Source organism: Cladophialophora immunda, assembly GCF_000835495.1.
Source record: "Cladophialophora immunda strain CBS 83496 unplaced genomic scaffold supercont1.3, whole genome shotgun sequence".
Classification (NCBI taxonomy): domain Eukaryota; kingdom Fungi; phylum Ascomycota; class Eurotiomycetes; order Chaetothyriales; family Herpotrichiellaceae; genus Cladophialophora; species Cladophialophora immunda.
Window position 1 is genome coordinate 4,532,003 of NW_015622543.1, and position 13,767 is coordinate 4,545,769.

Sequence of the window (13,767 nt, forward strand, 5' to 3'; positions counted from 1 at the left end):
TCAAATCCCCTCAGGAACGATCAAGATCGGATTTTAGAGTGATGTCTCTACAGTTTAACCGCCAGATGAATGTACACCGTACTTTCAGCGTCGGAATAATACAGCGAACTCCACGGGCTTACTACAGACCAACCAGGGTGCGACATTAACGGCAGCCTTCCCATATTTGTAGAGACGATCAATTGCAACGGCGGGGGTTGTCCGCAAATTGGATTCCTTGCCTTCAATACTCCGTCCACTACTCCATACATCGGGAATGCTACCGCACACTACGTCCTCGCTCGGACATGATTGAACTCCCGGACCGTATACACTGCCACAGTGGCACCTTCAACCGTCCGAATTGGACGATTTTCTCGCGCTCAAAAAGACAAAAGAGTGACAAAAATTAGTCGTAGCCAAGCACTTCTGGGCAAGAGGCGGCTTTCTTAGCCCTTGGCGAGTCTCAAGGAATACGAGAAGCGGGGACGTAAAACGCATTCCAAGGCAGCGGGGATGGTGTTCAGCATCTGCTCACGAGATGCGCCTCAAGTTGTCTTCTTCAAAGCTGATATCCCCGAGGCTGCTTCAGTATAGAGTACGTGGAGTAATTATGAGATGTGCATTCAAAGTCGATGAGCACAACTATACCGTTGGAGGGAAGAGAGTGGAAAATCGATAACCCGGTAGGGGGGGATATGAGAAGACTGCGATTGAATTTATATGCTGTACATAAGAAATTCTGCACCCCATCATTAGATCAGATGTGAATCCGACCATTCTAGCTTTCAAGATTGCCGCAGGTTGTTTTGCTTCTATACTTCGATTGAACCCACGATATGCATTCATCGACGTTTTACCTACACGTTTCCACGCCATCCACCTCCTGGCTCGCTATCTGTGCGGGGTCTCCGTGTGGAGGGATAACATTCCAACGGTTTAAATGGCCCTATTAAGACCGGTTTAAGCTCTGGATTGGTTTCCGTTCTCGGTCTTCGGAAAGGTTCAGGGTTGGTGGATGCTTAATGTATAGTTTGTGACTCCCTTTTACTACAGGGAAGTTAGCATAGACGGCCTGGGCACAAATATGAGTGCAGCATTGAACCTAGCACCGATGTCATCTGGTCAAAAAGCAAAAGGCGTAAGGCAAGATGGCTTGGTGCCTGTGTCGCCAACCCCTACAGTCATCAACGCAGGCCGAAGTGGCGGGGATACAGTCCAGATCGCGCGTCAAGGAGATACTATGCCCTCACCGGGTGCCCATTCATTGCTCCGAAAAAGAAAGAGAACCTTCCTGGCATGCAAGACCTGTCGGAATCGCAAACAGCGCTGTGATGGCCTGCAACCAAAATGCAGCCACTGCAAGCGACAGATGTTGGAGTGTTCATATGAGTCGGCCAGTCAAAAAGCCGAAGTTTCTCAGTTGTATACACGAAGTACTATGTGACTGGGTCTGGTGGTCTTGCTAACCACTGGATTTCCACGACAGATGCGTTCACAATCTCGTCATGCGAATCGAGAGGCTGGAAGAAGAGATAGAAGAAGAGAGGTCGCGTAGTCGAGCTACAGCAAGCAGCCCTCAGTACGACGAACGACCCACTGTTCCAATTTCCACTGTGATGGAGTCAATACCATCATGCCGGACAACACAGGACAAGGAGACCCCTCGAGACTCACCCCACTCGGTGACTAGCGACTTTGTTCAGCAGCCCTCCCTGTCAGGACAAGGATCCAACATGCATCGAACCGACGACGAAAGACCCAGAGCATTGGGCACATATCCAGAAGGATTGGAGTTGCCAACGCAAAGTTGTCTGGGCCCTTCTTGCAGCATTTCATTCCTGGAAACGCTTCTCACACAGGATCAAGACCAACAACAACAGACCAGACGAGAGCGAGCGAGAGAAGTGACATCTGCGCCGGAAGGTGTGGAAAGAGTGTCGCGGACGGCAACTTCTCGAACCTTTGCCAGCCTGAGCAGTCTCGCGGACACCTGGCCTCAGCAACACCTAGGAGACTACCTGGTCGAATGCTACATGAACTTGTGCTACCCGCAATATCCCTTTGTCCACGGGCCAACCCTTCAAAAATGCTACGAATCCATATGGACAGCCAAGGAGCCTCAGAGCAACCTGTGGATAGGAACTATCAATATTGTATTCGCCCTTGGTTGCCAATTCTCTCCAGACATCCCATCGCATTTGGCCAGGAGTTCTTCAAAAAGGTAACTTCGCTGATTGACTTTAAGGTGTATAGCTCTGGCACACTTGAGACGCTCCAGGCCCTCGTTCTCACAAGCCTGTACCTGCAGAGTTCGGTCAATCTTGAACATTCATGGAATGTGATCGGCATGGCGGTCCGACAGGCGCAAAGCCTGGGCCTGAATTTGAAGAAGACTTATAAATCTTCATGGACGTTGCTGGCGCGGGAGACACGGAAGCGAGCATGGTGGGCATGCTACCTCCTCGACAGCGTGTCGGGGATTATGTTGGGACGTCCCCAAATGATTCCTGACGACCATTCTACTTGGGTTGAAGTTCCAAGCGCTTCAGATGAGGACCTGAGGATGCACGGAGCAAAATCAGTATCTCCACATTCCCCTGCAAGCTTGGTTGATCTTGAGAGCTCGGAATCCTGGATCAATGTAAAGCCTTCAGAAGTGGCTTTCTTCATTGCCACCATCAGGCTCTGTGGATTGATGTGCGAAGTCACCAAAGCATATGACCGCCCCTTTGACCATTCGCGGGTGCTAGCCATCGACGAGAAGTTGTGTGAGTGGATTGCCAAATTCGTTCCAAATGGGAGTAGCGAGAAGATTAAGTCCAGTACCAACGAGAAGTTCTGGAGACAAAGACATGTCCTGATATCAAGGTGATCGGCCTTTTGATTTTGTAAAAGTCTTCTGCTTACCCATATTGATGTGCAGGTTTTTGAATCTCCGGATCGTGCTTCACCGACCTTGTGTCTCACAGGATGCAACAGCCGCTGTCATCACCCCGTACAATTCCATTAACGGCATGGTGGCAGCTCGACTGACCTCTATACGCATGGAGCTTTGCGTTAATGCGGCAGCAGAGCTGATTGAACATATCTCCAAGTTTTATGCCCAAGGCCTGAACAGTGCCTTGTGGTACGACTCAAATTGTATGTCGGCATTTAGCTATTCCTCTCTTGGACTCAATTTCAGCGCACGAGTATGCAAGTACTGACCAGGACCGAGTAGACCTGTTCTCAGCCAGTATAGTACTCCTTGCGCAGATGCGGCACAAACCTCACAAAACCGAGCATTACCGGCATCTCATCAGGCTGGCTGCGGATGTGATGCAGCGCATGCAACATTCGGGCAAGGCTCTGGCGGGAGAATACCTCGCCATGATGGAGAAGCTGAAGCAGCAAGTCACTACTCAAGAACCTTCTTCACAAGCCCGCAATAGCGGCCAGCACAGTGCACAGCTGGTCAACTCCGCGAATCCGCCAGGCTTGGGGCTCCTTGATGGCGGTACAGCCGAGGGAAATGCTCCTGAGGCCGAATCAGAGGCTGCGCTCGAGTCTATGCAGTTCCACACTGAAGATACTCGGAGAATGACTGCCAACGAGCCATTGGCGACAATGGGTGAGATAGATTGGAATGCGCCACTGGAGTCACTGTCCTTTCCCTGGAACTTATGGTCCGAAGTCATATCATTTAACGACGATGCTATGGCTCCTTTCGCGGGTTCAATGGGGGCCAACACCAACGCCAACGCATCCTTCGATAGCTGAGCAGTGAGCAATGGAATTTGCTCGTTCTACATGCGTACTTTATCTGAATTGAAGGGCTTACTTGCATCTGCGCTGACAATGATGTCACGATCTTCTATCAAAAGATTGGCCGTTTCGCATCCTGGTCAATTTGATCAAAAATAGTGAGCCCTGATCCGAGGTCTGTTAACATCGAAAGGCTAAGAGAAGTTAGAACCTCGTAAGGCTGCTCGGAATAAATGAATGGATCATTATTCCGTAACCTAAAGTCATAAGGAGTGGATTCTTCAGCATCCGGTTGGCCGGCCTCTCGCAGCTATTGGCCAAAGCCTAGGTGGGATTGGAGTTTTGCTATTAGGACAGTCTGATATTCAGGCACAATTGCTCAAGGTCACTGCTAAAGGGCCGTGCTGAACATGCCCCTTATGGCTTTTCATTGCCTTTGCGGAGTAGGGTTCCAAGTTGGATAGAAGGGGTTGAAACAATGACGAGGTGTATATATTTGCACTGTACTCAAAGATCATAGAAAGAGCAATATATACCATGTGAGATCATCTCCCTCTTCTCTTCAGATGTATACACACTCGCATGGTCTAGACCACTGCACAATCAACAAAAGGTGGCTCACAGCTTAGCCTTGCTCGTCTTCTGCTTAGATTTTGCTATTGGCTGATTAGCTTTGGGGTTCTAGGAATCCTTGTGGCATGCAGAAGACTGCAGGAGACTTACCGCGAAGCATTTCCATTTGTTGCTGGAACCTCTTCGTGGGAGCACCGCAACCCTGAGATACCCCGCACAAAACTGGGGAACCGCCGAGGTGGAATCAATGCCCACCAAATTATCCCTACCTATGAGCAGCGCAGCTCCGGAGATGTACTGCTGCAGCAGCTAGTCAGTCGCAGTCTTACTCACCTACAACATCCCAGCACTCAATCGCCGACCCAACTTGCAAGCTCCAGACGTTCATTCTCTTTTCCACATCTCCCCTCACTGTCTTACCTCCCCAAATTCACTATGAATATCTGGTCGAAATAGACAGAGCCTGGCTTTGACACAACTCCTGTTGAAATATTCCAGCGCAGACACCTCGCACCACCCAGCAGTGATGGTCTCCCCGAATCCTTCTGGTGCGACTGCCGTCGAACGAGGCCAAGCACCTCCCGCACGGGCTCGGGGGAAGAGATTGAAATACACGCTCCGTGCCTGGTGAGCTTACACCTGTCTGGCGAGTCGGTCACTTAGGCTCAGACAGACGCACTGACTCGCTATGGTGATCTAGCACCGAATGCCATCGCCGGAAAGTCAGGGTACGCAAAATGTTTCTCTGATATTGTGCAAGGCCTCTCTGGCCTGACTAGGTGTATACAGTGCGGTGGCACAGAGCCGTGTTATAACTGCGTTTCTGCAACAGCCAAATGTGTATACCCCTCCGAACCTCCTCGCCCACGAGGGCGTGCCCGAAAGGAGCCGCCCAAGAAGCAACCGTCAGTATCGGGTCCTGCTGAACACTGGTACGGCGAGCAGCTTAAGTTTGGCACCTCAGACCTGACGTTGGCCCAGGATAGGTCCCCCAGTCTCTTGCGAGGCACAGCCTGCCATCCCCTCGGACACGGCCGCGCTGCTGGAGCGGATTATGCGCATAGAACGTGATGTTCAAGACCTGCGAACGATTAAATACACTAGGTACGTTGTGCTACTATAGTGAGGCTTTGTCCTGCCATACAACCCACGATGCGTTTTTCATAAGTTAATCTGCCATCAGCCTCTCACCCTCGAGTCTTTCCGACGATCTTTCGACTTCCACCGAGACGGAATTTGCCGAAGAAGAGACCATTGATTGTATACACTCGGGCCATCGTGCCTACAACTCATTCGCCGTCCAGATAGAGACATTGAAGAATGCCGCATCACGATCTACGCCTGCGACGGCCCGGAGAGAGGGCCTTGTTGGGACAGCATCAAACACAAGCCCGTCCATGTCTGGTCAAAGCCACCGCACACAAAGTGGTCGAAACAGCATCAAGACATTTATATCTTCGAGTACACGCCTGAAATACCTCCTGAAGCTCTTTTTCGACGAGTATCACTTCCTCTACCCCTGCATTGATGAAGAGAGCTTCGAGGTGCAGTTACAGTGTCTTTTCGAGCACTATTCGCCGGATCAAGACTGCTTATTACTGTCCGACGGGGATCCCGAAATGTTGGTCTTTGCCGCCATGACGTGCAAGGTTCTTGCCATTGCTGAGCACATCGAAGCCGATGGTCACTCCTCGACTGACGCACATCCACCTGAGAGGATTGTTCGCGGCGAGGCGTGGAATCGAGAGAGTATAAGGCTCTTGGGTCTGTGCTCACGAACGGCGGACAAACTCATGGATACCGTGCGACTGTTCATGCTCGAAACGCTCTATATGTTGATGAAGGAGAATTTCAGAAAGGCATCCCAGGCGCTATGCAGGGCCGTGGAACTGTCGTTCTCTATGGGGCTGAATGACGAGTCTACGTGGGCTAGTTGTTCTGGCGAAGAAGCTCGATCTCGCCGCATTCTATGGTGGACGATATACTTTTTCGACCGAAGGATGGCGTACAGGCTTGGAAGGCCATATATGATTCGAGATTCCGAAGTCTCAGTTGCCGATTTCACGGCCGACATAAGAGCAATCGAAAGCGCGCGTATTCGTCTTCCAGTTGCTGGAACAGCAACAACGTCCCTTGACGGACATTGGATTCACTATCTACAGTTCAATGTCGGATGGGGCCGTCTGTTCGCGAAAGCATGGGATTCCCTTTACAGTCTGGCCAGTCCCAGGGCTGGGAGTATTGAAGAAATCGAGATCATGGAGGCCTTGTTATCAAAACTCAAGAGAACTCTACCGCCAGAGATGAAATGGAAGGATCCCATCGGCTCAAGCGGCACGGAAACTGATGTTCCCGATCGAATGGTTCGCATGAGGCTCGTGATTTACACGGTGAGTATCCAATACCACTTTCCACCCCCATTCAATCAACTCTCTTTCTACCAAAACGGCGACTTCCTGTCCAATAACCCGGCTAACAAGACCAAGAGGGCGAATCTCTTACAGATGTTGATACGGAACAATCTCCACATACGAGGTTGCGAACAAGACTGCGAACTGGATGCTTTCGGTAGCGATCGGAGGTACACAATACAAGTTTGTCACAAGCTTGCCGCGTCCACCGTGCAGGCAGTTGTGTCATACGTACGAACGCGGCGCCGTGAACGTTCATTTGGCACATATGCAACGATGTGTATCATTGAATCACTCTATTACATGCTGTCTCTGCCCTCGACCGATGACAGTATTGGGGCTTTTGATTTTGAGGCAACGAAGACCTTGTCACTGAGCCAAGCATGGGAATGTTTAAATGACCTGAGTCGTCGCCGACTGACGATTGCAACGAATGCATTGAAGGTCTTGAAAGGAATTATCGAGAGTCGATGCAGTTCTCAGCTCTCCTTACCGGAAGAGCCATCCACGGCTTCTCTGAATATGCAGAATCGTCGCTTGTCCATTGATCAGGCATTCATCAACGATGAAACATCGGAGCATGGAGACCAGGATCAGGTCACGGAATTTCATGGCATCGACTTCGCAATGGACCCTGACTTTATGCTGCCGGTGCTGCCGGGCCCAGAATTCGATGGAGAATCGCTGATGGGGACTGACATGGGAATGTGGGATACTGAGCACATGAGATATACTTGAAGAGGCATCATTTTAATGCATATTCTTTCTTCCAGACTGTACAAACCTCTGGCAATCCAATACCAGCGTCCACTTCCGTATCCCCATCCCCGATCCTAAAATCACAGTTTGGAGCCAGGAGCGCGAGGTTTCAGCCGCACATTGATTTTATTATGGTCGACCACATCGTAGACGATTTTCCCATCCTCGGACACAATCTCGCCTCGCACAAGCACCGCAGTCTGACCGATAGAAGCGACCTTACATCGGATTTTCACAGTAGTGTCTGTTCATTGAGTCTCCTACGTTAGCAGCGATTCATGGAACGTCTTCCACGGAAAAATGGGGGATGGATGGTGTAGCTCACGTCCAGGAGGTGCGCGGAGACAAGTGAGAGAAAGCGTCCGCGTCACGCCGCCAACCCATCTGCGACTTGTCAGCAACGTGTACTGTATACTGTACGACAAACTCCTGTCGTGAGTCGGGCGGGAGGGGACGTAGTGTACTTACTCCCAATACCCAGGCGCAGAGTGCGGCGCTATCGTCAACGACGTGCATTGGTCTATCTGCGTCAGTGGAATGCGAGGTAATAGGTGTCCGCAATGCCAAAAAGAGAAGGCAAAGACGAAGAGGAAGACGAAAAAAAGAAAAATAGAATGCGTACCAAGAATGAGCGTAGCTGCTCCTCCATGCAACGACCCTGGTACCGAATAACGAAAATCAGCCCCGCCGCATATAAATCAAATCGAATCAAGCCTCGCTGTCACACGCAGCAGCAGCAAAGTAAAGGTAATCGTTGCATCTCACCGCCAACATGCAGAAACTCGGGGCCTAGGAACAAGCTGAACACCACGGTCCCGTCGGCCTCGACATCTTCAACGCGCAGATTATCCATGATTGCCTTTTCGAAGCCCTGTTTTGCAAAGAGAGATTAGGTTAGGACGATTCTTTGATGTTTGAACACAAGGAGCAGAATATGTGCAGTACATGGAAATTGCGCTCTTTCATGCGCTGATGATATCTGCAGACCAGTAACCACGTTAGCTTCAGCTTCGGCTTCAATGTACCTGTGCGTGGGAGGAATCAAGGTGCTTGCAAGTGTCGCGTCTGGTCTGGTGTCGTAGGTAAAGAACATTAAAGAACATACAATTGCATCAAAGCTACGATGGCGTCTTTGGCTGCTTGTCCTGTCTTGACTGCCCGGGCCATGTTGGAACTTGGCGACGAGTATTATTTAGGTGCTCCAGGTAGGTGCCTCAGCGAAGGTCGTTGACAGAATGCGGAATACTGTTCGTTGACTGAATACGGTTTGTTTCGTTGGAGGAAATGGCGTTCGCTGGGGCAAGAGGGCGTGGTTTTTTGGATGGGAAATCGGCAGACCAGGATAGCTATATTCGAGCAACGATGTTGGATGGTAGCCCCGTCGGGCACAATATCAGATACCTAGCGATACCTGTAGCTGTGGAAGGCGATACCAGCCCTCACATGGGAACTTAGCTGTGGTCGAAGGGAATACGGGTGGGGTACAAGGTGCATGGTTCTTCTGGCGATGTTCCGAGGAACAAAACCCTTCCGAGCACGAGGCAAATGGGCATTTCGCATTTCAACAATGTATGGGGTTCGGCGTTTCGGTAAACGGCTATTGGTTGGCTTTTGGTCTTGTTGATCCTGATGTCCCACAGCCGAGCTTCGTAGAGTCCGTGCTGCGTACTGACTGTATATGTCTGTCCATCGGATATGTTCTCAGCCAGGGGGGCCGAGGTACGGAGTAAAACATACATAGCCTGACAGGAAGTTGTAACACAGGTGAAGATGTATGCTGGAACGAAGGAAGATGGCGTGGGCTGTTGATAGTCTGACAGTCTTTGGTAAGTTCTGTCCTCGAAGCATTGCGATATGTGTTAACGAGGAGATGTATAGTATTTTGTACATGTATTCTTGAGCAACATTCTGTCTCATGGAGCATAAGGCGTCAGTAGGCTACACCAACTTTCGCTCATTTAGTACCCTACGATTTCTCTATTTTCTTCATTTCTTTTTCGTTCCTCTTTTTGTACCCTTTTTGGATGTTTTTGTATTTCAGGGCACGGCTTAATTAATACAGACATTCTCGGAGGTGTTGCGCCGTATTGATCAGAGATCTGGACACGACCAGTGGTAGAAATGAATCAATGATCCTACAACCAACCACCACCAGTGACCTCAATGGTCTGTCCATCCACATAGCTCATCAACGGGCTCACAACAGCTAGGACTGCCCCGGCTGCCTCGTGGGGCGTAGCTGCCCTCTGTAGCGGGATATGAGCATATCTTTGGCCGGTTGCGCTCTTTTCGGTTGCCCCTGGAATGCCCAATGCCACGTTCGTTCCATCAGCCAAGGTGATGCTGTTGCCTTTCTCCTTCCCGGTGCTTAAGCGTGTTTGAACAGCGCCAAACGATACCCTTTTGTGTTGGCACTGTTAGTATCAACCTTTCAAGAGATATTACACGCAGGGTGGAACTCACGTATTGGCTCGAACGCCGAATTGAGGACCCCATTCCTTCATATTCCGGTCAGCAAGCATGCATCCATAGGGACAAGGTACTAATCACCTTGCATATTGTTTTTGTGAGACCGACGAGACCGGCTTTGGCCCATGCATAGTTCGCTTGGCCTCTGGTTTGTAGTATTAGACCTCACTGCGTTGAAGGAGATCTTCGCGGGCGATCACTTACGCAGAGCCATGTAGTCCACTTGCGCTGCTGATGTTGACAATACTTCTGGGTTCACCGTCTTTCACTCGGAAATACGGTGCAGCCTCGCGAATGATTCTGAAGGGCGCTGTGCCGTGAATAGCCACCATTGCGTCCCATTGTTTGTCACTCGTCTGGAGGAATTTGCAATCAGTATGGGGAACATATCAAGAATAAGGCCGTTCACCTTATGAACCACCGCATCCCATGTATAGCCCGCGTTATTTACAATGATATGAAGCTTTCCATCCCCAAACTTGGCTGCTTGCTGCACTAACTGACGGGTTGTGTCAGCGTCAGTGATATCACCAGACACAGCCAGCGCTCTTCCTGGACTCAAGGCATTAAGCTTGTCCGCCACAGCATTCGCCTTGGCTGGTGACAGTCAGCACTGGCTTGTTCAGGACGCTCAAGGGAAGTAAAGGAGTAATAGAGTAACAGCTTACCAGCATCGATGTCCGAGATGACTACTTTTGCTCCCTCATTGAAAAATAATTCTGCAATCGCAGCACCAATCCCTTGACCTGCGCCCGTGACAATGGCGGTTTGGCCGGTAAGGTAGCCTCGTGAGGGACCCAGGTGTCCAACAACCTGAGAGAGACGATTTTCTGCCATTGTTGCAAACACAGGTCGATGCTGGTCGATGCGATTAGGGGACAGTTTTCTAAGAAGTAAAATGTCCTTGGATGTTTCATGTACTGTAAACCGAAAGACTTGACGGTATCAGGGGCCTGAACTGGAACCTTTCATTCCGAGGTGCGGAGCAGTGAGCACCACGGGCGTAGGCTCTCGGCCCCGAGGTTCGCTCAAGCAGCTCCTCTCTGTATTTTGAGGGAATAATTTGAAACTCCAATACTGAATGATGGGACCTTTGCGAGAATACGTGACGGTGGAAGAGGGAACGGTGTCAGGCGCTCCCGTTTTCTGGAGGCGTGGAAAATTGAGGAAGATTGAGACATGCGGAGTACCATAGCATGATAGACTCTCGAAGCAGTCTCAAAATACCGCCTGCATTTTCACAAGCAGGGTCATCCTTTACTTATGTAGAGTTGCTTTGCTAGATTGTAGTTTAGAGAGTGCTATGTCTCTTGCTCTTGCTGAATTCACGCTTCAATCGCTTTATAAGACGGCCAACTACTAGAATCGATTCCCGCCCAGTCCGATACCTTCTTGCAAATATCCAGGAAAACATCTCCATCACTTGCAGACACTCCTAGCTGTCGGAGGACTTTCATATGAGTCAAACTCGGCGAGCCCCCGGCAGGTAACACGCAAGCCAGGACGACACACTCGTTCTCAACGGCCGTAAAAACACTTAGATCTCCCAAGAAGTAGCCGTAGACAATGTATCTCAATGTCCATTCTGGAAATAAATAGTCAGCCTTAAGTCCCGATCAATTAATAGAGTCGACGAACCTAATTCGGTGTGGTGATTAAAGCGAGAAAATATCTTGGGCTCCAGATCCTGAAAAGCCTCCTTGAACCAAGCCTGTGAGCGTTGCAACGGCAGCTCGGCGTCGTTTACAATCTTGGCTCGCCGGATCTCGCCAACTTCGTCGTCTTTCTGATCTGCGGCTTGGAGGCTGTAAGACGCCGCAATTCCACGAGGCATACCGATCAATGTCCACGATTTGATGATGACTTCGCGCAGCCGGATCGAGAGTCTCTTGCGGTATTCCTCGTCATTCTTCGCCTGTGCGAGTGCATACTGGTATAGTTCCCCGAACTTGTCACCTCGGCCAGCTGCTGCAAGTGAGGTAGCCTAAGTTATATATGTTCATGAGACTCAAAATAATAATACTCATGTCGGGCCGAAACAGGAACAGGTGAGGTGGGAGGGGCTACTTACCACGAACAAGTACCAACTATCAGCAGGGAAAGACTGTGGTATCATCTGTTGTACTTCTTGTACAAGCTCAGGAAACGACTTTTTGCTGGAGGCCGCCATGTTGTCCTGCAATGGAAATATGATTGAGAGGGCTGATACGAGGTATGGAGCAGGGAAAGAAGTTTTGGCGAGAACCGCTTACAAGGTAGAGAAACGCGGAGACGGTTTTCATGGGGGATGATCCGGTCGGAAGACAGAACTGTTCATTCCGCGCAACCTCCGCGCTTATAGCCCCCGAGCACTGAAGCCTTACATTTATATTTTTCAACTGCTCGGACATCTATTGAAGGTTGAAGAATCGTTATAATAACACCGACAGTTCCTTTTATACAGCCGGCCTGATGGTTTTCGGCAACCCGCTCAATGTTCCCATCTCAACCCAGGATGTTGTGTCTTTCGTGCTGGGGAATCCGAAGTACGATGTCGACAAGCCAGTGAGTGACCAGCCTGTGTCACCTTGAATCCATGAATCCTAGAGAGCAATCGGGCTGATTTTACGATTCTCCTCAACCTGAGTAGATCTACATCGACTCGCTAGACCAATCGCGATGGTACTCTGTGCGAAAGGCCCGAAACAGCATCCGACGACTCGTGGCAGGTTTCCATGACTTAGGATTAAAGAAGGGTGACTGTGTGCTCATCAACTCAATGGCCGATGTAAGTGTGGCACTTGAGAATGCTTTATGGCAATATACTGAGGGCTAGGTCGACTATTCAATTCTCTTTCTCGGAGTCATCGCCGCAAGAGGAATCGTCTGCGGGTCGAATCCATACTACACAGAAACCGAATCGGTGCATCAGTTGAAGAGAGTCCGGCCCAGATTTATCTTCACAGAGGCCGAGTTCGTGAAGAAGATGCAATCGTGCGCGGCGAAATGTGGAATCGACCACACGAGTATTTTCATTTTCGACCACAGAAATCCCACCATCCCTGAAGGCTTTCGGTCATGGAGGCAGCTTCTGGAATGTGGAGAGAAGGATTGGGTCCAGTTCACAGATGACAAGGCTTCCCAGCGTACGGTTGCTGCCTATGTGATGAGCAGTGGTACAACCGGTCTTCCTAAAGCTGTGGTTCTATCTCACCATAACATGGTGGCTGCTGTATCTCTTGCCTATGATCGAGAGAGGAAAGATTTTGAGGTAAGCAGCGAAAGAGAGTCCAAATGCTTCTCACATCAGACTTTTACTTACAAGGCGGCATCCAGGTTCGGCGAATACTGTGTCTGCCTCAATTTGCCACGGCCGCCATTTATTCCAATCACTTCTGTCCTCTGCGTCATGGAGAAGTCTGCTTTGTGATGCGTCGATTTGACACTACGGCATTCCTGCAGAACATTTCGAAATTCAGCATCACCGAAGTCAGTGTCTTGCCTCCAATGCTGGTGCAAGTTCTTCGTAGTCCGCTTGCAACAAAAGAGACGCTGAAGAGTCTACGATATGTTCACGGTGGAGGTGCTGCCATGCCCAAAACTCTAGTGGACAGGTTGAAACTCTTGCTCCCCAGGGACACACCTTGCACTCCTATCTGGGGGCTCTCTGAGGCTTCTGGGATTGGGACATGCTTTTTTTGGCCTGAGCATGATGAGACGGCCAGTATTGGAAGGCTTTTGGTTGGGATATCTGCCAAGTAAGCACTTTGCCGAGATAGAACTTGAATGATGCTAATACCAATGACTCAGGCTGCTTGACGAGGAAGGAAATGATGTGAGCGGTTACAAC

At 50.1% G+C, this 13,767-nt stretch overlaps 2 protein-coding genes across 2 annotated transcripts; one reads left to right on the forward strand and one right to left on the reverse strand.

Annotated features, from left to right (window-relative positions):
• Positions 1–1,715: 1,715 nt before the first annotated feature.
• On the forward strand, positions 1,716–7,448 carry PV07_05976 (uncharacterized protein; the record flags this gene model as incomplete). Its single annotated transcript, XM_016392914.1, has 8 exons — positions 1,716–2,135; positions 2,228–2,850; positions 2,906–3,123; positions 3,203–3,592; positions 5,000–5,027; positions 5,089–5,231; positions 5,286–5,403; positions 5,483–7,448. 8 exons carry the CDS (start codon positions 1,716–1,718, stop codon positions 7,446–7,448), a joined length of 3,906 nt encoding a protein of 1,301 aa, XP_016250433.1.
• Positions 7,449–7,549: 101 nt separating this feature from the next.
• PV07_05977 (uncharacterized protein) lies at positions 7,550–8,322 on the reverse strand (the record flags this gene model as incomplete). Its single annotated transcript, XM_016392915.1, has 3 exons — positions 7,550–7,669; positions 7,938–7,993; positions 8,235–8,322. The coding sequence occupies 3 exons, from the start codon at positions 8,320–8,322 to the stop codon at positions 7,550–7,552; spliced, it is 264 nt and encodes an 87-aa protein (XP_016250434.1).
• Between the last annotated feature and the right edge of the window lie 5,445 nt (positions 8,323–13,767).